A 27415-nucleotide genomic window follows, 5' to 3' on the forward strand; every position below is an offset into this window, starting at 1 on the left:
TCTCCAGATGAAATCTTGCGACTTGTGACGGCCGGCCGCCCAACAACCTGCCCGCTTAGCCCTATCCCCTCCTCTCTTCTCCAGACAATTTCCGGAGACCTTCTCCCTTACCTCACCTCGCTCATCAACTGAGACTGCTCTTCTCTGTGTCACGGAGGCTCTCCGCACTGCTAAAGCTAACTCTCTCTCCTCTGCTCTCATCCTTCTAGACCTATCTGCTGCCTTTGATACTGTGAACCATCAGATCCTCCTCTCCACCCTCTACGAGTTGGGCATCTCCGGCGCGGCTCACTCTTGGATTGCGTCCGAACTGACAGGTCACTCCTACCAGGTGGCGTGGCGAGAATCTGTCTCCGCACCACGTGCTCTCACCACTGGTGTCCCCCAGGGCTCAGTTCTAGGCCCTCTCCTATTCTCGCTATACACGAAGTCACTTGGCTCTGTCATATCCTCACATGGCCTCTCCAATCATTGCTACGCAGACGACACACAACTAATCTTCTCCTTTCCCCCTTCTGATAACCAGGTGGCGAATCGCATCTCTGCATGTCTGGCAGACATATCAGTGTGGATGACAGATCACCACCTCAAGCTGCCCGTTCCATGATCTCGCCATCACGGTTGACAACTCCGTTGTGTCCTCCTCCCAGAGTGCAAAGAGCCTTGGCGTGACCCTGGACAACACCCTGTCGTTCTCCGCTAACATCAAGGCGGTGACCCGATCCTGTAGGTTCATGCTCTACAACATTTGCAGAGTACGACCCTGCCTTACACAGGAAGCGGCACAGGTCCTAATCCAGGCACTTGTCATCTCCCGTCTGGATTACTGCAACTCGCTGTTGGCTGGACTCCCTGCCTGTGCCATTAAACCCCTACAACTCATCCAGAACGCCGCAGCCCGTCTGGTGTTCAACCTTCCCAAGTTCTCTCACGTCACCTCACACTCCACTGGCTTCCAATTGAAGCTCGCATCTGCTACAAGACCATGGTGCTTGCCTATGGAGCTGTGAGGGGAACGGCACCTCTGTACCTTCAGGCTCTGATCAGTCCCTACACCCAAACGAGGGCATTGCGTTCATCCAACTCTGGCCTGCTGGCCCCACTACCTCTGCGGAAGCACAGTTCCCGCTCAGCCCAGTCAAAACTGTTCGCTGCTCTGGCACCCCAATGGTGGAACAAGCTCCCTCACGACGCCAGGACAGCGAAGTCACTCACCACCTTCCGGAGACACTTGAAACTCCACCTCTTTAAGGAATACCTGGGATAGGATAAAGTAATCCTTCTACCCCCCCTTACCCCACCCCAAAGAAAAAATAATATATATTGTAAAGTGGTTGTCCCACTGGCTATCATAAGGTGAATGCATAAATTTGTAAGTCGCTCTGGATAAGAGCGTCTGCTAAATGACGAAAATGTAATGTAACACTGACCTCTCACCTCTCTTTTGCAGTCAAAATGAAGCAACTGGTTTCTGTCTCTTAATTTGTCCTGTTTAAAGTAGTGATGGGAAGTTCAGCTCTTTTTACTGACTCTGATCTTTTCGACTTGTTAAGTCAAAAGAACGAACCTTTCGACTAATTTCATTCACTTGAGTCAGTAATGCCCAGAGCACGCAGAAACACCTACCGGAGAACAATGAACTGAAAACTTGAAAGAGTCATGATTCTACAAGCTTCTCATTCACATGTCGTTCACCACTGGGGGCTTATTGGAGCTGTTAATTGTGACTGAGACTTGTAAACATGTGTGCTAAACAATGTACATTTGTTGATTGCTAGGCATACAAATAAGATCATTTCTTGATACATTTGAAATAAGGTCTAGTTGTTGCCGCAACCGGACTAGATTGTGAACAACTCCTGCCGGAATGCATTGCAGTATTGCTTCCGTCCTTCTCCTAGGGAAGTGAATTTGAATGGTTTGAATATAAATCTTTGTTAAATCTATTCAAGAAAAGTCCAATTGAAAAATGTCTATAGTAGCTAGGATTCTTCGGCCATGTCCTCAATTGTTTTCTGTGCTACACCTGGAAAATGTAAATAAAATGTTAAAATGTTTCCTGTAACATTCTGTGTTGTGTCAGTATTCTTTTGATAAGTGGGGCATGTTTATAAATGCTTTATGAATGGGAAAATAGAAATTCCATTACATTGACTGCATAAAATTCATGTAGACCTTTAATAGTGTTATAGATCAGTGGCAAACTGCACAGTTATTTACCATCAAGTGCTTAGCTATGAATGCCTTATGAATGGGAAAATACATAGATTTCACTTTACATTGACTGCATAGAATCTATACATAGACCCTTCATGTGTGCATTATAGACCAGTGTGACCAACTTTAATGAGTTACGAAAGAGTTATGATATGACCCTCAACTACACGACTTGATCCATAAAATGTACCCTGAGGATTCAAACCTGTGGGGATCTTCATGCACCATTGACCTCAGTGAAGAAGGTAAGTCACGGGCCTATACCGGCCGGTGAGGGAAAATTGGGCTGATACAGGCAAAATTTCAGCATAATTTTCTAAACGTGGTTTGGCCTTTTGACATATTCACTAGCTAACACTGGTTTGGCAGAAGCACACTTTTGAAAACAGCCATAATGATGACAGTGTACTGTTATTGTAATAATGAATCTATTAAGATACCTACATTTATTTTTTAATTTTAATTTTACCTTTATTTAACTAGGCAAGTCATTTATGAACAAATTCTTATTTACAATGACGGCCTTGCATAGCATGACATGTACGTGCTATAGATATGCTATGGATATACTTAATTAACCTTCAATAATGTGGTTGGGTCCTGTTATAACACGTTCATGAAATGCTTATAGATGTGTAATGAATGCGTTATGGATATGTCGTCAAAGTAAATTACCGAACAATGTGTAATGGAACACAATTCTGTAGTTATTAGACACATGCATGCAATCATTTGATGTAGTGTCTGCTATCACCACTATGGTGGGGTGTCAGCCCTAGGCCCAGACTGGGGATGAGGGAGTAGTCTATATGAACTGATGAAACCAACCGAGCCTACAGCGACAGGTGCCCCACCTTCATGAAAGGGGATGATACCTACTCCACCTTGGGATGATACCTACGCCTTGTTGAGATAACGTCTACACCACCTTGTCATGAGCGAGAATCACTGGTGTAAAGTACTTAAGTAAAAATACTTTAAAGTACCACTTAAGTAGTTTTTTGGGGTATATGTACTTACTTATTTATATTTTTGACAACTTTTAATTCACAAAGTTCCTAAAGAAACTAATGTACTTTTTACTCCATACATTTTCCCTGACACCCAAAAGTACTCTTTACATTTTGAATGCTTAGCAGGACAGGAAAATGGTCCAATTCACGTACTTATCAAGAGAACATCGCTGGTCATCCCTACTGCATCTGATCTTTTGGACTCACTAAACACATATGCTTCATTTGTAAATGATGTCGGCGTGTTGGAGTGTGCCCATGGCTAACCATCTGGTTTGGTTAATATAAGGAATTTGAAATGATTTATACTTTCACTGTTGATACTTAAGTATATTTTAGCAATTACATTTACTTTTGATACTTAAGTATATTTAAAACCAAATACTTTTAGACTTTTACTCAAGTAGTATTTTACTGGGTGACTTTCACTTGAGTCATTTTCTATTAAGGTATCTTTACTTTTACTCAGGTCTGACAATTGGGTACTTTTTCCACCACTAGCGAGAATGATTGGACATCCCCAGAGGACAGGAACATCATATGTAAATGTAACATGAATGTAACACTAGAACACCCCACTTGATAAACCACATACTGTAGATACCAGAAGTGATACTTCCTCCTTCGCTCACTTTTAAAATTGTTGGGCGGTTTTCCACACAGATTAAACCTATTGCTGGACTAAAAAACAATTGCAATTCTCCATTGACCATGTGTCAGAGAAACTGTCCCTAAGTATATGTCTGTCTGTCTTAGTATTTGTGTAATATTTGAAGAGAAGCCAAATGTGGCTTACTTACAAAAAAGAAGAGGTTTGAAAAGTGTAAATGTTTGTTTGTTATATTTCCCATAAAATTTTAATGGTGGCTTTTTGTTTGTGAAACAAAAAAAACTGGCATTTCAATAACAATCTATCCGTTAGATATTTTTTTTATTTGAGAATGTATTACAGCGTGTTACACAATATGTTTCAACTGCATCACATACAAAGCGTTACAGTAAGTGCAACATTTATACTAGAGGTCAATTTACTTCATAAACCGTCTCTGTTTATACTTCAGCAGCTGACAGCTGAGAAGTCATCAAGTTCATCACATCCCACTGGGCATACACTGGTTGAATCAACATTGTTTCAATGAAATTACGCTGACCCAATGTGGAATAGATGTTGAATTGACATCTGTGCCCAGTGGAATGGTTACCAGCCTCGTAAAAGGACCTTGAAGCTTGTTACTCCATCATTCTTTGACTAAAATGACAAAAATTATTTACAATAATAATAGCAATGCATCACATTTTAAAAAGTACTTCTGGGCTCCCAGTATTTGTTTTGCAATCTTACAAAACAAATACGATATGATATAGTTTGTCCATTTACATGGACATTTATTTCCTAACATCAGCATACAAATACACAAACACAACACAATATGTTACATGCAGTACGTAAAACTGTATATAATATACTATAATATGTGACCAACCGGCTCGATTCGGTCTTATGTAGCAAAAATTGAAATTGTGTTTTTTTACATTGGATAAGTAGAGACTCCAAGCTATAAAATGTTATATCATACACTACAGTTGAGGAACAATGGGAAAGTAATTCTGCTTTGAAAGTTGATATACTTGTAACCTCACTTTTGAGAAAATGGCCCTTGAATGTTTTGTTACCTACTGGAGAGCTCTTCTTTGTCTACACCCATTCAGCATCGTTCACACCCTCTTAATATTTAGCCCCACCATCTCTTTAAGGATTCACATGTGAGGCTATGTACTAAACATTTACAATTTAGTCATTTAGCAGACGCTCTTATCCAGAGCGACTTTACAGTTAGTGCATGCATTTTTTTTCTTCATACTGGCCCCCCGTGGGAATCGAACCCACAACCCTGGCGTTGCAAGCGCCATGCTCTACCAACTGAGCTACACGGGGCCTAAACAAACAAAGATTTCAAGACTAAAGGCTGGTTTATGCTACGGGTGTGTTCGTAAATTTAATCTGGAGTGCCAGAGTGTGCTCTGGGCGTTCGTAAACTCAGAGCGTTGTCAGATTGTCCGTTCTTATGTTCAGAGCGCACACTGGACGCTCTGGCTGAGGAGTAGGGTTGATCCGAGCATTCCGACATAACAACAGCAGTCAACCACCCAAGCTAACTGGCTAACGTTGGCTAGCTTGCGAGCTAATTCCAGACACAAATGAGAGAACAGCTCACTCTGACCATTTTACTCGCCCTAGCAGAGCTGGTTAGGCTGTTATGTTATCCAGAGCGTTGGTGACTTGCAACTGTGCTGCTGGCAACAATTTAATTACGCTTTTTTGCCAAAGTTCACTGACACCGGACATATCAAATCAAATCAAATCAAATCATATCAACGGGTGTTGAGCGTTCATAAATTCGTCAGTTATTCTGCGCTCTGGCACACTCAGACGAGAGTGCTCTGAAATCAGAGTAGATAACCAGAACGAATTTACTGTCTATCAACAGTTGTCGCAGTGACATCATAAACATTCTATTGAAATAGTTACTTGCATAGTGGAGCCTTTTGTTTAGACATGTAGCTAGCTATCTAAACAATGAACCATAATCCCAACTCATAATGTTACTACCCTGCATGAATCTGCAGGTAGCTAACCAACCAGGTTCAATGTTAGCTAGCTAACAATAGGTTATAACTAGCAACGCAAATGGCTCTGAGATACGAATAATATTACTACACAGATCATACGCGTAACGTTAGCTAGCAAGCCAGCCAGCTAACGTTAGCTAGCTAGCTAACAGTACACTTTAACTTGAAATGAAAACGACTTTCTGACAAAATTAGAAACGTGTAATATTTGAAAATGGAGCAAACTAGACTATCTTACACGTATACATGGATGGACGCTTTTCCCTCTCTGTCACAGATGCCATGGTTGCCCTTAGTTTGAAGATGTAATCCGGAGACAGGTGTTTTATCCAACAGCCTTCTGTGTGTTCTCTTTTTGACTCTGTCTGCATATTTGCCATAAAACGCCAGAATGTTCTCCATCTCCTTAGCTATCATACTCTAATTCCACTGATTTCAAAACTCGGTCCTCCAGAAAGTGGAGAGCAACACTTATGCAGTTCTTCTAAGTGATTTATTTCAAAAAAGCTGCATTAGAAAGGATTACCTACACATACTGACCAGCTCATGTTATGGACAGAAGCGCGCTACATGGCAGACCAATCCGAACTCATCTCTCGGCATGTCCAGCCCACTCATTATCTCAGCCAATCATGGCTAGGGGGAAGGTTGCTGTCTTTTTCCATGGCTAAACCAACTAGGCTCTTAATTTAACAATTTTATTTGTATTTAATAATGGCATACAAGTTTGTTATTAAGGCACATGAAAGTTCACGTTCCAGAAGGCATTTCTGCCCCAAAAACGCATTTTGATAAATAAATAAAAGTTTACGTTAAAATGGCACTCCTGTGAAGGAGTGAGGTGTGACATACGCCTAGTTTCCTGAAACGAGTCACATATATTACATGCAGTACGGAAAACTGGAAAGTTAGTACAAAAGTCACACATTTAAATGTTCACATATTCAACGTCTTTGCGGACTACTGTCCAACCGTGTATTGGGCCTGCATCTGTCCTATGTCCCATTGTTCAGCATCCTGATGACTGAATGAAACTTGCCTTGCTCCTATTCTTGCCGAACAGTGGGACCCTTAGGCCTAGATTCAATCAGATCAAGCGTTAACGGGCGATAGTTGACACCCGCATAGCTGATGTTTTGGCGGTGTAACTGCATTTGACCTGTCATATCGGTGAGCAGCTGGTCTTGATCATTGTCACAAAGCCACACCAATCCTACTCACGTTAGAAGTTCAGAACGAGAAAGTATAGGCTACATAGAAATAATGATGCTCAAATTTTAAATCATGCAACAAAATAATGAGGATTTCTATCAGGTGTAGATTACAGCTCACATTCCAGTATTCAAACTTGTACACATGGCCGCATGGGATTTATCTTTATGCGACTCTGTGCAGTCAATGGCAATGTCCGCTTTAGGTATAATGCCAGGAGCTGCTTGTGGATTTGACAGCTCCATCCAGTTCCACCTCCTACAGCGCCAAAACAACCGCTATGCAAATGTCTGCTAAAGAGGATCTGATTGAATAGAGCCCCTAATTTCCTTCCGGAGGGAATTGTAAGAGGAGTGAATCTATCATTTATAGAAGCTCCAGTTCCCTATGAAACTTCTGCTTTTCTACTCTGTTTACACTCAAAGAGAAAAAGAACAGGAAGAAAGAGGTGGTGAAATTGATGTCGCAAGTCTGTCACAAGGATAAAGTGTAAGATACAGTGTGAGATACAATATAACAGTAGAACTGAAAACATAAGTGACATGTTGCTTTACAAATTGCATCAGGTGTGGGTTTGTGGTTTGATTGAAAGCATCCTGAGGATGTGGTCACCAAGAAAAGTCAGCATTAGCATGGCCAGAATATCTACAATACAACGTTAGCTCCCCTTTAAAGGTGTTGCCGTGAATTTGACAGCAACTTACAGGCAGCTCAGTGGCTAGTACAATTTCGTATTTCATATTACAGTACACCTACTGTAATATAAATATGGTATCAAAGCAAGTACTGTGTAATGACACACAGTACAATAGCGTAAAATGTACTGTATTATACAGTAAAAAAGAAATATGCTACCGTAATCGGAATGAATGAATGAATGAAATTAATTGAGGGGAGGAGTTTGTATTTCACAGTATTTTACTGTAATAACAAGGGATTGGTGCAAGCAGGTTGGCTGCTAGGTAACCTAATGTAGCTGACGAGAAGAAGAAAATCTGTTGGGGGAGGTTCTCTTCTGCACTGTTCAACCAATCCAATAAAAGTGGAGGAGGAGTTACGATGGGAGTGTCGCCTTGTTATCGTTCAAAAGCGGAAGTCTCTTGAGCGTCACAGGCTCTCTTTCCATTTCCCCTGAAAACCACATGCATCTGGTTGTAAACGACCCACTGAGGGTGGCTGCTAGGTAAAATGTTTACACATTACAGCATATTAATGCATATTTGGTGTTTTATATCACTTGCACCTCTAGTGGCCTTTACAAAGTCTTCCAAACTGGCAGCGACTACAGGGAAAAACAGACCAAAAGGACACGGCAAAATGCTCAACCATTTAAGGTTCAAGACTTGCTGCCACTAAAATCTGTTCCCTATACAATCTGTCTCCTAGAACATAGGAGTTAAATTGGTTCAGCATTTTCACTCATGGGTGCAACAAATATAGCTTCTTACAAGGCATGCCTCAAAATATGTTAATGAGCCAGAAACAACAATTCCATGCACCACAACTGGTCAAAAGGTTTTTGGCGCTCCAAAGACACGGTACAGTACTGTATTATGTGTGGTGGAATTACAGTACCATTTAATTATTTCCATGCCCACAACAATTTACACTATGCTGCAGTAAAACGTTTAGAATAATTTACTGTTGATAATACCCAAAGTTACCGTATAAATGACAGTTTTCCATTACATTGTAGGACTTTAATTATTGAGCTGCTACTGTTCTCTATTGTGCTGCTGGCTCACATTCTTGCACTCCTCCATAGACATGTGTGTGATGGCTGTTTCCGAGCAGCCTTTGCCCCTTCCCATCTTTTTCAGATGGTCCTTGATGTACAGGTGGAATCTCCTGGTGGCGAAGCAGTACACTACGGGGTCCAAGAGGCAGTTGAGCCCCATCAGCATCAGGGTGACCTGGTGGGCGTCGTTCAACCACTGCCTGGTCCTCTTGTTCCAGTCTATGCTGCCCCATCCCTCCTTGATGTCCAGCACAGCCAGGGTCCAGGGTCCCTGGACCACGTGGTGGGGGAGGAAGCACACCACAAACACCCCCACCACAGCACACAGCATCTGCAGGGCCCGGCCCTTCACCCCCCGGGGTTTGGAGGAACTTGAGCAAAGCAACTGGGCCTGTGTAGAGGACTGCGCTAGTAACGCCCGGGCGATGAGCAGATTACACACTACGACGAGGAAGAAGACCAAGACGAAGCATCCCACAATGGTAAGGTGGGTTGCGGCCACAAGCCGCTTCTCGCTGTCCGTCTCGTGGTGGTAGCCCTCGAAGCATCGCGACACGTTGTCCTTGTCAACCTGGATGCCTGTCTCCAAGAGATACGGCACCGACATGGACAGAGTGACCACCCAGATGACCATTGTGACGGCCACCCCACGGCACCAATGGTCGGACGAGGCGGCGTCCAGCGGGCGCGTGACGGCCCAGTAGCGGTTGACGCTGATGGCGGTGAGGAAGAGGACGGAGCAGTAGGTGTTGATGAAGAAGAACACGCCGGTGACACGGCACAGGAAGTCGCCGTAGAGCCAGACACCGCCGTGGTGGTAGTAGCCGATCCAGAAGGGGAGGGCGCACACGAAGAGGAGGTCGGCCACAGTCAGGTTGGCCATGTAGATGCAGATCTCGTTCATTGCCTTGGCGTTGCGCAGGCGCCACAGCACGAACAACACGTAACTGTTGAGTATCAGCCCAAGGATGAACACAACACTGTAGAACACTGGGAAGAGGGTGTAGCGGAACTCAGAGTCCAGGAAGGTTCTGTTCCCGACTATCGATAAGTCCTCTGGCATCCCCATGGTCGACTCCACTGTTGGTTTTGCTAAAGCAAGCAACTCCCTCTGTGAGAAAAATACTTCCTATTAGAGTCATATTTCAAGACACTGCAATATTCACTTTAGTACTCATCTTACTGTAGTCAGTAGGAGGACTTTCGACATGTCTAGTGTCAATCCCAGGTGAGTGGAATAGCTATAGGCCTATCCAGTCTGTGCAACTGTTGATTCATTGAATCATTTATTGTGATAAACACACAACGTGTGTCAGACACCACCATATTTGAGATTTTCACACCTTACTGTAAATGTAACTCAAATAGAGTTGTCCATATAGAAACCATAAAACACACCACTCAACAGTCCGCTATGACACCCACAGGAAGTGTCTTATAACACTTGTGTCACCAGCCTTTTCTGGTCTGCTGTCTAGCAGCAACACTGTGCTCTCTGTTTGTGATGATGACTGATGATTTATGACCATATTTCCAGTCAAATCTAGACTAAATGTCTTCCTGCTCTGTCATCAGTATAACAGACAATAACAAGAGGGGTCCTACTTTATATGAACAAAAAATGTGGCTATAAAGGCTTCATAAGCCCTACTTAGTGGCTTAACATCTCATGTATTAGCAAAATAATGAAGTGTATATAAAAGGTGTTATGATATTATATGGAATGACATGATATCTGGACTGATGCGTTGCCTAATGTGCCATAACTGTTTGGCCACCCTAGTGACATTCACTTAGGAATGGGAAGTAACCGAGGTTGAACTGGAGGTTGAACTGAACTTACCCTGGTCAGTTCAATGGGATTCCCACAATCCGGAGGAACTACATCACTAAAATCCTTAGGGATGGATATGTCCTGGTTCCAGTATATCCCACAACCTTTTCCAAGGAAAAGAAGTACAAAGAAATGAAGAAAGAAGAAAGAAAGACAAGTCTTAACATGTGAAATACGAACATATTCACACTCAAGCTTCAAATTAAAAGAGACAAAAATCATTTTTATAAGGAGAATGGGATCCACCCAAATCATTTGGGTTCCTGGATCCTTTCACAGCATTATAAGGCTGCGTTGAGACAATGACTTATCAATGACCCAAGCCCAGCTCAGATAATCCCTACCATTGTGTCGCTGAGTTGTAATAATGCTTCAGCAAATATACATTTTTCCAGGGGCGTTGGAAGACACAATGTAAGTAACCTAATTGATGTCCCTCTAACTGCCCTGAATGCCTCTGCTGATTCCACTGCTGTATGCAGTAATCATGTGCCTATGAACCAGAGTTATACTGTTAGCACTGAGGCGGTATGCCCTAGTTGGAAGTCCACTGTGTGCAGTTCACTCTGCACTAACATAAATAGCATGAGCATTTCTACTTCTGCTAAGCTTCCCTGTAAAGCAATGAAAACAATCAAGCATCCCAGAAAAGTGCTAAAAACAGCCCACATTAACAAGGTTAATGAAGTAAATAACTTGCTAGAAACAGATGACATTCATATTCTGACTATCTCTGAAACTCACTTAGATAATACCTTTGATGATACAGTGGTAGCAATATATGGTTATAAAATCTACAGAAAATACAGAAATGCCAATGGGGGCGGTGTTGCGTTCTATATTAAGAGCCACAATCCTGTAAAGCTTAGAGAGGATCTCATGTTAAATACTATTTAAGTAATATGGCTACAGGTTCATCTGCCTCACCTAAAGCCCATTCTTTTGGGAAGCTGCTATAGACCACCAAGTGCTAACAGTCAGTATCTGGATAATACGTGTGAAATGCTTGATAATGTATGTGATATCAACAGAGATGTATATTTTCTGGGTGATTTCAATATTGACTGGCTTTCATCAAGCTGCCCACTCAAGAAAAAGTTTCAAAACTGTAACCAGTGCCTGAAACCTGGTTCAGGTTATCATTCAACCTATCAGGGTTGTTACAAGCAGCACAGGAATTAAATCATCAACATGTATGGATCACATCTTTACTAATGCTGCAGAAATGTGCTTTAAAGCAGTATCCAAATCCATCGGATGTAGTGATCAAAATATAGTAGCCATATCTAGGAAAATCAAAGTTCCAAAGGCTGGGCCTAATATAGTGTATAAGAGGTAATACAAAAAGTTTTGTTGTGATTTTTATGTGGATGATGTAAAGAATATTTGCTGGTCTGTGGTGTGTAATGAGGATCAACCAGACACTGCACTTGACACATTTATGAAATTGCTTATTCCAGTTACTAATAAGCACCCATTAAGAGAATTACTGTAAAAACTGTTAAATCCCCTTGGATTGATGAGGAATTGAAAAATTGTATGGTTGAGAGGGATGAAGCAAAATGTATGGCAAATAAGTCTGGCAGCACAACCGATTGGCAAACGTACTGCAAATTGAAAAATCATGTGCCTAAACTGAATAAAAGAAGAAGAATCTATATTATAAAACAAAGATAAATGATATAAAAAATGATAGTAATATGCTTTGGAGCACCTTAAATTAAATTCTGGGCAAAAGGCAAACTCAGCTCCATCATTGATTGAATCAGATGGCTCATACATCACAAAACTCACTGATATTGCCAACTACTTTAATTATTTTTTCATTGGCAAGATTAGCACACTTAGGCATGACATGCCAGCAACGAATGTTGACACTACACATCCAAGTATATCTGACCAAATTATGAAAGACAATCATTATACATTTTAATTGCATCAAGTGAGTGTGGAAGAGGTGAAATAATTATTGTTGTCTATCAACAAAGACAAGCCACCGGGGTTTGACAACTTGGATGGAAGATTACTAAGGATAATAGCGGATGGTATTGCCACTCCTATTTCCCATATCATCAATTTAAGCTAGAAATTGTGTGCCCTCAGGCCTGGAGGGAAGCAAAATTCATTCCTCTAACTAAGAATTGTAAAGCCCCTTTTACTGGCTCAAATAGCCGACCAATCAGCCTGTTACCAACCCTTAGTAAACCTTTGGGAAAAAATGGTGTTTGACCAGATACAATGCTATTTTACAGTAAACTAATTGACATCAGACTTTCAGCACGCTTACAGGGAAGGACATTCAACAAGCACAGCACTTACACAAATGACTGATGATTGGCTGAGAGAAATTGATGATAAAAAGATTGTGGGAGCTGTTTTGTTACACTTCAGTGCGGCTTGTGACATTATCCATCAGTCTGCTGCTGGAAAAAATTATGTGTTATGGCTTCTGTCACGCCCTGGCCTATAGAACTCTAGCTAGTTTGGTCAGGGTGTGAATATATTCTAGGTTTGTATTTCTATGTTTGGCCGGGTGTGGTTCCCAATCAGAGGCAGCTGTCGCTCGTTGTCTCTGATTGGGGATCATACTTAGGCAACCAGTTTTCCTGCCTGCGTTGTGGGATTTTGGTTATGTTCATGTTTAGGCTTGTGTGTTAACCTTTGGACCGTCACAGTTAGGTTTGTTGTTTTGGTTACTGTTTCGTGTGTTTATTCTTTAATAAACATGTGCGCCATTCACGCTGCACCTTGGTCCGTCCCGTTCCTTAACGTAGGTGACAGAAAATCCCACCAGACTTGGACCAAGCAGTGTGCCGAGGAGGAGCAGAGAGGATGGACTTGGCGGGAGATAAGAGAGGATCTGGCAAGAAAGATGGAGGCCCTGAAAGGGATCAGGGTGGAGAGACAGCCCCAATAATTTTTTGGGAGGGGGCTAAAAGGGTGGTCGGGGAGCGACAGAGAGGAGCCCCGACCACTGCACTCGTGGGGGCTCAAGGAGGAGTCCTCACTGAAGGAGGACGGGGCGCGGATTGTAAAGGACGGAGACAGTCATAGACCTCCAGCGCCGGTTCCCAGTCCGGTACACCCCGTACCTGCTCTCCGCACCAAGCCAGTGGTGCGTGTTCCCAGTCCGGTACGCCCCGTACCTGCTCTCCGCACCAAGCCAGTGGTGCGTGTTCCCAGTCCGATACGCCCCGTACCTGCTCTCCGCACCAAGCCAGTGGTGCGTGTTCCCAGTCTGGCCCGGCCTGTTCCTGATCCCCGCACTAAGCCAGTGGTGCGTGTTTCCAGTCTGGCCCGGCCTGTTCCTGCTCCTCGCACCAAGACAGTGGTGCGCGTTGCCAGTCCGGCATGGCCTGTTCCTGCTCCTCGCACCAAGCCAGTGGTGCGCGTCGCTAGTCCGGCACGGCCTGTTCCTGCTCCTCGCACCAAGCCAGTGGTGCGCGTCGCCAGTCCGGCACGTGCCCGTTCCAACGGTGCCTAGTCCGGCACCGGTCAGCTGCTCCACTCCGTGATGCCATTAAAAATGTTATAAAGGAAATACTGTAACTTGGAAAGTATACCCACTACATAGATGAAGTTTCCATCCTATGGGGTTGTGCATGTAATATGAAAAATGATGAGTGATTTTGTTAAGAGAGGGATGTGATTTGAGAGGTTATAAGAGATCATTATTAACCATGAGCTTTGCACAGTGAGTAATCACCGCCCCGAAGTGAGGTCAGGGAGCATGTCAGCCTGCCGCAACCGCCCCTTTCGAGCAAAAGGTATAAATGATGGGTTACGAATTAACACAGCAGACCAGAAAAGCGTGAAGCTGAACGTTTTAAAATGGTTTGAACTTTGAATCTCAACACGAGGTGAAGACGATAAACTCACATCCTGGACAATCACTGGTATGGCTGATTAGCTGTCCTAAGTAAAGTATATTCTAAAGCGAATTTAAGTAGGAACATCCTGTTACTCTGCTCAAATCATCGTATTATGCTACTCTCATCACCCCTGGGGAACCATCGATACGGCTGGCTAACCTATCTTCAAAGAAGCATCTTCAAGAGCGAATGGAAGGAAAAGCAACTCTGTCGTTTTGTTCAGGACTACATGACAAGTCACCGGATACCGGACAACTACGAAGAAGGTCAACAGGAGAAGAGTTGTTGGAACCATTTTGGACAATCAGAGCCTTAGAAGCGTGCCGCGAAAGGGCCCAAACCCCTTTCCAAGGCTGCCCCGTTCACCAAGAGATCCCCGGCGAACCCAGGCATTTCACGTAAATACATTCATGACTTCTTGCTCAAAGCGGGCGGTGGTTCGTGTGCAAAGTATATGGTTACTGTAGGTGAGAGTAGTTTCTGAATGTGGAAATGTTAAGTGTCTCTGTCCCTTTCTCTCCCTCTCCATCTCTTCTTTAACAAGCATCCATGTTGTTGTCATTCCGCTAGGGACCTGTTTTCGGCGTATTAAGTCTCCAGTTAATAACCGGTGCAGAGTGTGGGTGTTTATCCTGTGTTCCCATTTAATTAACTAGTAAGTAAATAATTAAACCAATTTGTGAAGTACTTAATCATAAGTAAGGCTCAGGTTTTTGTAGATGAAAGGAGGTTACGACTGTTCAGAATGATGATATGATACGAGGTTATGATTAATAGGTTGACTGTTTATAGATGTGATAGGCAAAGACCTTTTAGAGTTCAATTTGGGAGATGGTAACTCTTTAAAGAACTGCTCTCGTGGTGCCCCAGATCTTAATGAGTTAATTGTTACATTATTAATTTAAATTGGCCAACAATTAAACATAGTTAGTTAATTAGATAAATAACAGTCTTCAGATTAATGTTAAAGTCAAGTCACAACACACAGTACAGTATACCAATGGATATTTGGTGTTTTAAATTACTTGCACTTCTAGAGGCCTTAACATAGGCTTCGAAACTAGCGGTGACTACCGAGCAAAACAGCCCAAAAAGACATGGCAAAATGCTCAACCATTTAAGGTTTAAGACTTGCTGCCACTCCAGTCTGTCACGAGTGTCAGTGTAATGCGGTGGATCGAAGTCAGGCGCAGGACACAGAACTCTAAGAAATGTACTTTACTGAAATAAGTAAAGAATACAACACAGAGAGGAACTAACCCGCTCACCAACGACACACGAAACAAAAAAACAACCACGCACAAAACACATTGGGAGCCACTGGGTTATATAGGGAAGGAGTGATCACAATGGGCAACAGGTGTGTAACAATAGACAACAGGTGCAACATAGAAACATAGAACATAGATCGGCAGCAGCTAGTATTCCGGTGACGACGAATGCCGAAGCCTGCCCGAGCAAGGAGGGGCAGCCTCGGCAGAATCCGTGACAGTACCCCCCCACATCCCCAAGCGCGGCTCCAGCCGTGCGTCGACACCGGCCTCGGTGACGGCCAGTTGGACACGGCGCGGGGAGAGTCGGATGACTACGGCACCGCTCCTCCGGACCGTACCCCTCCCACTCCACGCTGCAGGCGCACATGGGCAGCGTTCCAGGTCTCCTGCGAGCGCCGAAACCATTCATCCACCGCAGGTGCCTCGATCTGGCTCGGATGCCAAGGTGCCAGAACCGGCTGATAACCTAAAACGCACTGGAATGGAGTAAGGTTAGTGGAGGAGTGGCGGAGTGAGTTTTGGGCCATCTCTGCCCAGGGGAGGAAAACCGACCACTCCCCTCGCCGGTCCTGGCAAGACGACCTCAGAAACCTACCCACCTCCTGGTTGACTCTCTCCACCTGCCCGTTACTTTCTGGGTGAAACCCTGAGGTCAGGCTGACCGAGACTCCCAGACGTTCCATGAACGCCCTCCAAACCCTCGAGGTGAACTGGGAACCCCGATCAGACACTATATCCTCAGGTATCCCATAGTGCCGGAAGACATGTGTAAATAGGGCCTCAGCAGTCTGTAGGGCCGTAGGGAGACCGGGCAGAGGAATGAGGCAGCAGGACTTAGAAAACCGATCCACAACGACCAGGATTGTGGTATTCCCTTGTGAGGGGGGAAGATCCGTCACGAAATCCACCGATAGGTGGGACCACGGTCGTTGTGGAACGGGTAGGGGTTGCAATTTCCCTCTGGGCAGGTGTCTAGGAGCCTTACACTGGGCGCACACCGAGCAGGAGGAAACATAAACCCTCACGTCCTTAGCTAAGGCGGGTCACCAGTACTTCCCACTAAGACAATGCACTGTCTGACCGATACCAGGATGACCAGAGGAGGGTGACGTGTGAGCCCAATAGATCAAACGATCGCGGACCTCCAGCGGGACGTACACACGACCCTCTGGACACTGGGGAGGAGTGGGTTCGTTACGCAACGCCTGCTCGATGTCCGCGTCCACCTCCCACCGGTGCCACCAGACACGAAGCCGGAAGTATGTGGGCTCCACGGAACTCTCCGTCGTGTCATACAGTCGGGACAGAGCATCTGCCTTAGCGTTCTGGGAACCTGGCCTGTACGAAAGGGTGAAACAAAAACGGGTGAGAAACATTGACTACCTTGCCTGGTGAGGGTTTAATCTCTTCGCCGCCCGGATGTACTCCAGATTGCAGTGGTTAGTCAAAATGAGAAAAGGGTGGTTAGCCCCCTCAAGCCAATGTCTCCACGCTTTCAGGACTTGGACCACAGCCAACAGCTCCCGGTCCCCCACATCATAGTTGCGCTCCGCCGGACTGAGCTTCTTTGAAAAGAACGCACAGGGGCGGAGCTTGGGTGGTGTGCCCGAGCGCTGGGAAAGTACAGCACCTATCCCAGCCTCCGACGCGTCCACCTCAACCGTGAAAGCCAAGGAGGGATCCGGATGAGCCAACACTGGAGCCGAGGTAAACAGGTTCTTCAGATGATTGAACGCCCTGTCCGCCTCAGCTGACCACCGCAGACGCACCGGTCCCCCCTTCAGCAACGAGGTAATGGGAGCCGCTACCTGACCAAAGCCCCGGATAAACCTCCGGTAGTAATTGGCAAATCCCAAAAATTGCTGCACCTCCTTCAGACGCGGACATGTGGTACCCTAGGAAGGAGATGGACTCCTGAAAGAACAGGCCTGATTACCAACAATGATGAGACAGCCTACAGGGAGGTGTTGAGGGCCCTGGGAGAGTGGTGCCAGGAAAATAACCTCTCACATAACATCAACAAAACAAAGGAGCTGATCGTGGACTTCAGGAAACAGCAGAAGGAGCACGCCACTATCCACATCGACGGGACCGCAGTGGAGAAGGTGGAAACCTTGAAGTACCTCGCGTACACATCACTGACGATCTGAAATGGTCCACCCACACAGACAGCGTGGTGAAGAAGGCACAACAGCATCTCTTCAATCTCAGGAGGCTGAAGAAATTCGGCTTGGACCCTAAAACCCTAAAACTTTAACAGATGCACAATGAGAGCATCCGGTCGGGCTGTATCACCACCTGGTACGGCAACTGCACCATCCGCAACCGCAGGGCTCTCTAGAGGGTGGTGCGGTCTGCCCAACACATCACCGGGGGCAAACTACCTGCCCTCCAGGACACCTACAGCACCCGATGTCACAGGAAGGCCAAAAAGCTAATCAAGGACGTCAACCACCCGAGCCATGGCCTGTTCACCCCGCTATCATCCAGAAGGCGAGGTGAGTACAGGTGCATCAAAGCTGGGACTGAGAGACTGAAAAACAGCTTCTATGTCAAGGCCATCAGACTGTTAAATAGCGATCACTAGCCGGCTTCCACCCAGTTACGCAACCCTGCACCTTAGAGGCTGCTGCCCTATATAGACTTGGAAAACTGGCCACTTTAATAATGTTTCTATACTGCTTTACTTATCTCATATGTACAGTACCAGTCAGAAGTTTGGACACACCTACTCATTCAAGGGTTTTTCTTTATTTTGACTATTTTCTACATTGTAGAATAATAGTGAAGACATCAAAACTATGAAATAACACATGGAATCATGTAGTAACCAATAAAAAGTGTTAAATAAATATAATTTAGATTTTAGATTCTTCAAAGTAGCCACCCTTTGCCTTGATGACAGCTTTGCACACTCTTGGCAACCTCTCAACCAGCTTCATAAGGATTGCTTTTCCAACAGTCTTGAAGGAGTTCCCACATATGCTGAGCACTTGTTGGCTGCTTTTCCTTCACTCTGCGGTCCAACTCATCCCAAATTGGGTTGAGGTCGGGTGATAGTGGAGGCCAGGTCATCTTACACAACCTGGAGGTATGTTTTGGGTCATTGTCCTGTTGAAAAACAAATGATAGTCCCACTAAGCACAAACCAGATGGGATGGCGTATTGCTGCAGAATGCTGTGGTAGCCATGCTGTTTAAGTGTGCATTGAATTCTAAATAAAAACAGACAGTGTCACCAGCAAAGCACCCCCACATCATAACACCTCATCCTCCATGCTTCACGGTGGGAACCACATATAAGGAGATCATCTGTTCACCTATTTTGCGTCTCACAAAGACACGGCGGTTGGAACCAAAAAATCTAAAATTTGGAGTCATCAGACCAAAGGACAGATTTCCACCGGTCTAATGTCCATTGCTTGTGTTTCTTGACCCAAGCAAGTCTCTTCTTATTATTGGTGTCTTTTAGTAGTGGTTTCTTTGCAGCAATTTGACCATGAAGGCCTGATTCACGCAGTCTCCTCTGAACAGTTGATGTTGAGATGTGTCTGTTACTTGAACTCTGTGAAGCATTTATTTGGGCTGCAATCTGAGGTGCAGTTAACTCTAATGAACTTATCCTCTGCAGCAAAGGGAACTCTGGGTCTTCCTTTCCTGTGGCGGTCCTCATGAGAGCCAGTTTCATCATAGTGCTTGATGGTTTTTGAAACTGCACTTGAAGAAACTTTCAAAGTTCTTGAAATGTTCTGTATTGACTGACCTTCATGTCTTAAAGTAATGATGGACTCTTTTCTCTTTGCTTATTTGAGCTGTTCTTGCCTTAATATGGACTTGGTCTTTAACCAAATAGGGCTATCTTCTGTATACCAAACCTACCTTGTCACAACACAACTGATTGGCTCAAACGCATTAAGAAGGAAAGAAATTCCACAAATTAACTTTTAAGAAGGCACACCTGTTAATTGAAATGCAAGACAGGGTTGAGCCTACAGGACCCTATTTTCCTGTTTTTCCAGTTTGCATTTTGCATACAGCACCTTCACTAATTGGTTTTGGGTGTGCAGTAGATTCTGCCTATTATCAGCAACCAGCACAGAGAAAGGCCTGTCGTTTCAGTTGCTGAAAGGAGCAATCTGGGATTCAAACAACACTGTTTTGGTAAACGGCTGAGGGGTATTGCTGAAAAATTTTTACCACTCAAATTCATTGATGGAGCTATGGATGCAAGGACAAACAATGGAATAAAACAAGATTATAACTATGGAACGCCGTTTGGGTGTTTGCGTGTCAAAAAAGATACACGTCAAATAACACTATTTGACGTGTCGAATATGTTTGTTGACCAATCAGGACCTGAATATGACTACACCTCACATAACAATTTAACACGTTCATACATTTATTACGCAGTTATTACACATTGATTACACTATCACTCGTATTTCATATGTCACAACGACTCATCGATAGGTATGCTATGATGCTGGTAAAGTTTTGTCTCGCGCACCTGCCCTTCCCCAAGCTCTGGACAGCGCTGGTCATAAATAAAGCTAGCTAACGTTAGCTGATGGATGCAAACAATGTTCTTCCCCAAAACGACATAATCTGTTTCAGTAGCTATAGTTAGCTAGCTAACTATCTAGCTAGGTGTCATAATCTAAAATACCCCTAATTTATAAAACTGTTCTTATTTGATAAATGGTGGTCGGACCCACCTATGTGAAGCTAGCCACAACATGGAGTAGCCACAATAGTGGAATTTGCGGTTAGCCTTCAAAATAACAGTATGTCAGTGACAGTGATGCAAATGAATATGAATAGTGGAATTATGCCATGGATCATGCTAAAAGAGGTTGGATTGTTGTTATATAAATTCAACAAAATAAAATAATTTGTTAATTTGACAAAAATCTGTTGAAATCACACTAGATGTATTAAACTTTAGAATTGCATTGGAGGCATATTTATTTCACTGTACAGCCTTACCTATGGATTATGGATCAATGACATGGGGTATCAGTCTACTCACTGACACCCAGAGTACATTAGCGTCGTACTGCGGGACTCTGAAACCACTGTGAATTGAGCCACATTTATTGTACCACTCACCCTACTATGTGTATTGAACACTATTCCAGAGGGAAAACAATACAACCTGGATGTTTTGGAGTCTGATAACTCTGAGGAGGATATTGGGAAAAAAGCTCTTGGTATTGAGTAGACTGACACCCCATTTAATTGATCCCCAATCCTTAGGTAAGGCTGTACAGTGCAATATGAATGTCAATACGCACAATAGGCTGACTGGGAAGTGATTTCACAGTCACAGTCCCGCGATAAGAGCTACAACGCTAATATTTGCGTAAACTCTTCACAGTTGTGTTCTGTGGGTGTCACCGGGTAGACTGATACCCCATTTCATTGCGCCACATTCAAACCTTGTTTAACATCATCTAGTCTAAATATTGCATAATTTCACCAATTGTAACCTTCTGCGTCACTTTCAAAGAGGTACTTTTATTTTGAAGGCAAACCGCAAATTCCACTATTGTGGCTAATCATTTTTGTGGCTAATTTCACAACACATAACCCGGTCCTGTCAAGTTTACTGGCTGCTTATAACGTTAGCTTTGGGCAACAGTGTTAAGTAGCTGGCTAGCTAGTTATTTTCATGAACTGAAGTTCAATTTCAAGTTCAAGTGGTTACCTAGCTAATACTTACTCACATGGAATCCTAAATCATTGCTATGAATATTGAAAATGACTGCAGTTTCTATAGGTCATTGTTTTCAGACTCAACAAACAAAAAAATTAACACTAATTATAAATGTAAGGAAAGATGTTCGCCATGTGTGCACATTTGTTTGAACCTTTATACAGTAAATAATTATAAATTAACAAACATTTTCACAGGTAATAAAGATCAATGCAAAACATTTGAAATCTCAAGCAGAGTAGTACAATGTTAGCACCCACCCAGCCTAGTCTTTGTATAATAGCATTTACTTGGCTACTTTGTAAAAAAAAAAAAAAAAAAAAAGTGATGTTCCCATATGTAACAATACAATTACATTTTATATGAAAATAGTAAGAAATATGCGCTTACCCGAGTGCTTGGCTTCTTCCTCACTGGATTAGTCTTTCCAAGTGTGTGTGTGTTCTACACTACTATCAAGAAACCAGCGTATTTTAGGCTACACTACACTACTGTCGTAAACATACTGTATCTATAGCCTAGTACAGGTACATATTATACATATTATAATCAAGTTTCTAGAAACTAGAGAAATTTTGGATTAATCATTTAATCCAAACTGCTCCCGCTCATTAATGGGCATCTACGTAGTCGGGCGTCTTGTGAAGCCTGCTTTTTGGTTATATTTGAGAGGCTTCGACGCACTGTATGTCCCGCCTCTCCCATCTACTCATTGGTCATGAGCATACTAAGGGAGTGGATGTTATTTATAACAAGTTACCTCTCTGAAAATCGGACCTCTCCGAAATTGAAATGGATGGCCCTCCCCTTTCAGCAAAATATATTTTACCTAAACCCTCCCTGATGCTTGAAAAAAAAGAAAAGAAGTGACCCTCCCATATACCCAAAATAATAATTAAAACATAAGGTGGATATCAGAGAACATGTCTACCGTTTACCCCCACTTATTGGACAGAGCCTTAGATATGTAGTTTTAGAAATTGTGTAAGCATTATATATATGTATTTTTTTTAACATTTTTTAGTCATTTAGCAGACGCTCTTATCCAGAGCGACTTACAGTTAGTGAGTGCATACATAATTTTTTTATACTGGCCCCCCATGGGAATCAAACCCACAACCCTGGCGTTGCAAACGCCATGCTCTACCAACTGAGCTACACCCCTGCCGGCCATTCCCTCCCCTACCCTGGGCCAATTGTGCGCCACCCCATGGGTCTCCCGGTCGCGGCCGGTTACGACAGAGCCTGGATTCGAACCAGGATCTCTAGTGGCACAGCTAGCACTGCGCTGCAGTGCCTTAGACCACTGCGCCACTCGGGGACCCACTATTATATGGCAACACATACATTTTGATAGCACACAGGGCTGCTGGCCTGAAGGTTTGGTTGCGGGTTCACAGACATATCCTTTATTTATAGTAAAAGCATTGCAATGATCTATCATTGTAGTTTCAGGTCTAGGAAAAAATTGCCTTTTATAAAAATGTAGTGCATTTCTAAGTCATTTACATTACATTTACATTTAAGTCATTTAGCAGACGCTCTTATCCAGAGCGACTTACAGTTAGTGAGTGCATACATAATTTTTTACATACAGGCCCCCCGTGGGAAGTCATTATACATATTAGCAGAATGAATCTTTTGGATGCTACCATGATTACGGATAATCCTGAATGAATCGGGAATAATGATGAGTGATCCGACTCATTCAGGATTATCCATAAATGACACAATACATTATATAGCTAGCTAGCAACCTTACTACCAGATCGTCTGACGGCAGTTACCCCGGTACTTAAAAAAAACACCCCATTTCTAATAGTAAAAAAAAGTGTAAACTGTAGCCATTTATTTCCCGTTATCATTTATTTGCCTAAGCATGACCTTCCATCACATACCATTTTTTTTTCTCCAAACATTGCTTTTTGTCTCAGCAATTAGACATTGTTCTTAGGGGGGCTAGTTACCCACTAGTATCCTACCATGTCAGATATTTTATTTTTTATTTTATTTCACCTTTATTTAACCAGGTAAGCCAGTTGAGAACAAGTTCTCATTTACAACTGCGACCTGGCCAAGATAAAGCAAATCAGTGCGATAAAAACAACAACAACACAGAGTTACATATGGAATAAACAAAAACCTACAGTCAATAACACACTAGAAAATAAAAAATCTATATACAGTGTGTGCAAATGTAGTAAGTTATGGAGGTAAGGCAATAAATAGGCCATAGTGCAAAATAATTACAATTTAGTATTAACACTGGAGTGATAGATGTGCAGAAGATGATGTGCAAATAGAGATACTGGGGTGCAAATGAGCAAAATAAATAACAATGTAAATAACAATATGGGGATGAGGTAGTTGGGTGGGCTAATTACAGATGGGCTGTGTAGAGGTTTAGTGATCGGTAAGCTGCTCTGACAACTGATGCTTAAAGTTAATGAGGGAGATAAGTGTCTCCAGCTTCAGAGATTTTTGTAGTTTGTTCCAGTCATTTGCAGCAGAGAACTGGAAGGAATGGCGGCCAAAGGAGGTGTTGGCTTTGGGGATGACCAGTGAGATATACCTGCTGGAGCGTATACTACGGGTGGGTGTTGCTATGGTGACCAATGAGCTAAGATAAGGCGGGGATTTGCCTAGAAGTGATTTATAGATGACCTGGAGCCAGTGGGTTTGGCGACGAATATGTAGTGAGGGCCAGCCAACGAGAGCGTACAGGTCACAATGGTGGGTAGTATATGGGGCTTTGGTGACAAAACGGATGGCACTGTGATAGAGTGTTGGAAGCTATTTTGTAAATGACATCGCCGAAGTCAAGGATCGGTAGGATAGTCCGTTTTTTACGAGGGCATGTTTAGCAGCATGAGTGAAGGAGGCTTTGTTGCGAAACAGGAAGCCGATTTTAGATTTAAAGCTACAGTCTGCTATTAAAAAAACAACAACAACTTATTTTGGAATGTGCGCGCCCTAGTAACGTTTCAATTGGTGACGTCACTCGCTATGAGACCTCAAAGTAATTGTTTCCCTTGCTCTGTAAGGGCCAACGCTTTTGTGAAGCGATAGGTAACGATGGGAGGCAGTTGTTGATGTGTTCAGAGGGTCCCTGGTTGAAGCAAAACGGTTACACTTATTAGAAGACTTTCTTGATGAAAGCTACAGTCTGGGATTGGTACATCCATTCTTGGAGCACTGTCTTAAGATTTGAGAGAGGTTACCTTTCTCTAGCCCTATCTCTTTAGCTGCATTCCAAAATAAGTGGCGGCGGCCACTTTGTTGTTGTTTTTTTTAATAGCAGACTGTAGCTTTAAGGAGTGATGTTCTTCACTAGTCTAATCAGGACATACTAGGACCGCAGCTTCCTCTCACACTTACTGTGGTGTAATCTAATCCCCAAGACAACATTCATGACAAATAGCACTCTTGTTCTATTAGTCATTAACAGCTATTATTCTTCTCCTCTGGCCATCTGCTTCAAAAAACTAAAATCAAATATCATTGGCTTAAAGCTAATTTCTGCGATTCGCCACTTATTTTGGTAAACAGTTAAGGAGGCATGGGGCTAGGTAAAAGTAACTCATTTCACATTCATATACAGAGCTCTAGATACAAGGACTGAAAGTCCATGACATCCTCAAAACAAGCTTGTATTTTGGGGTGTGATGTGGTATAATAGTTGTGTCATCTTTTGTGACCTGCAACTGTGGATGACTGTAGAATGTGCAATCTCTAGCCTGCTTTTGAACTGGGCCTAGCAGTGTACCCTTTACCGAGCCTGTTTGAGCTTTAGGCAACTCCTCACTGTGTTTGTTCATCGTATGCAAGGTATGATGACAATGATAGTTGGCTACAACAGACCATATCTATTATAGTAGGGACGAGGCTTGTTTACTCAACCACTTAGAACATGAACATTTACGTTGCTTGTTTGTATAAATTGAAGACATTGGCAACTTTGTGTTTGTAGACAACTTTGTTCTGAAGTTTTCGGCGGTCACAGAGAGACGGATAAACCATGTGGTCCTATGTTTAGCGGGCATAAATACATATAATGACGCACTTAGCGTTTTCAAGTGCAACGTTAATAGCGATGTTTTGGGAAAAAGCTCGGAGACGACTTAATGATGCTCCTACGACAGTTCTAACGAACCATAAGATGCTTTTGGGAAACTGGGCCCAACCCATGTATGGAAATCTCTGGTTATTTAATTTAATTAACAATAATGTTGATGGAAAAAATCCTACAAGAGACCACAAGAAAGGTTTCTAAGTGCCACTCTCAGTTCCATTAAAGGGGCAATCTAGGATTGGTACATCCATTTTTGGACTTTTAAATTAATGATAGATAGCCCTTGACTCTTGAAGAATATAACTTATAAATGCCTCATGAGCTTAGTTCAACCGTCTTACCCCATCAGAACACAAAATATAAGCTTGTATTACTCTGTTTGTAAACAAAAATTTACTCGTAAACAAACATTGTATAACTTAAAAACATGGTCAAAACTATCATTTTGATCTCATCGACGGTCAGTCTGTGCATCTATTGTTCAGTCTATGAATTTGAGAGTGGTTACATTTCTCCAGCCCCATTCCTCAGCTGTTACCAACAGAGGTGGGGTAAACACGTTGTTGTTTTCGAATCCCAAATTGCCCCTTTAATAATTGTTTTATGACCTTAGTAATATTAATAGCATTCCAAGACTCCCTCAGGGCTCTACAGATGCACTTTGCAGCTGCCTTTCTCTGGACCCACATTATAATGCGGTCCTCTGTAGCTCAGCTGGTAGAGCACGGCGCTTGTAACGCCAAGGTAGTGGGTTCGATCCCTGGGACCACCCATACACCAAAAAAAAAATTATGTATGCACGCATGACTGTAAGTCGCTTTGGATAAAAGCATCTGCTAAATGGCATATTATATAATTAATTAGTCCTTTATGGGAACTACTGCCATCCCACATTATAACCACAGGGTGGTGCAAGAGACTGATACATGCTCTGTGCTTTGGTCTTTTTTTGACTTTTCTCCCCAACTGGGCTATATTGTTAAAGGTCCAATACAGCAGTTTTTATCTCAATACCAAATCATTTCTGGATAACAAATTTAGTATTTTACTGTGTTTGTTTTCAATTAAAATTGTCTAGCCTATGCGGAGTAGCCAGAAAAAGCAAAAATACGTTTTTCAGGGATACAGTATTTTCAACCTAACTTCTGTTTCCCCTGAAAAACGGAAGTGGGAACTCCGCTCAGGCGTCTTTCTACGCCTGCTACGTTTTTTTCTTATTGGTCTATGAACTCATTTACCGCCTGGTGATTTCCCACCAAAATAGTCTATATATCTCAGGCAGTCTTTTCAAACAGCTCTTACACTAAAAGGACATTATCATAAATTTCACAGTTTCACAGTATTATTCCAACCTCATAGTGTGGAAATATACTGTATATAAAGCAAAGTGTATGGCAGAGTGTGAATGTGTGAATACTATTGTAACCAGTGTACATGAGCGTTGTACTGCCTCTACCCAGAGGCTTGGGCTTTTTTTGTATAGTACGTTAGGTGCTTGCCTCTGCACCGTAGGAGCTACGGTTTGAGTCCCTGTTATAGCTCTCACTTTCTGCTGCTACACTATTGCCTGATTCACACTATAGGGTCGACGGGAACCATACTGTGCTGGCTCAGATATTTTATTTTCACATTGTCCTTTTTAGCACGGTTCCAGCAGCTATGGCGGATGCCAGGCCAGCCCAGTACAGGTTGGCTTGGATTGGCTCGGTTCAGCACTATAGTGTGAATCAGGCTTATGACTGGGGGTATTGTTTCCCTATCCAGATCACAATAAAAGCAGACCAGATACTCTAAGACTACGTGATAAGAATGTAGGTTTATTGCCTGCCCTGGT

General features: G+C 43.1%; 1 protein-coding gene across 1 annotated transcript; it reads right to left on the minus strand.

Moving 5' to 3' along the window:
* Positions 1-7966: 7966 nt before the first annotated feature.
* On the minus strand, positions 7967-9841 carry LOC311102594 (platelet-activating factor receptor-like; the record flags this gene model as incomplete). The annotated part of the gene is made up of 1 exon (XM_084143968.1): positions 7967-9841. A coding segment is annotated over one exon (1053 nt), but the record flags the coding sequence as incomplete, so codon positions are not given.
* Between the last annotated feature and the right edge of the window lie 17574 nt (positions 9842-27415).

Source organism: Coregonus lavaretus (genome assembly GCF_964263955.1).
Source record: "Coregonus lavaretus genome assembly, chromosome: 27".
NCBI classification, from domain to species: domain Eukaryota; kingdom Metazoa; phylum Chordata; class Actinopteri; order Salmoniformes; family Salmonidae; genus Coregonus; species Coregonus lavaretus.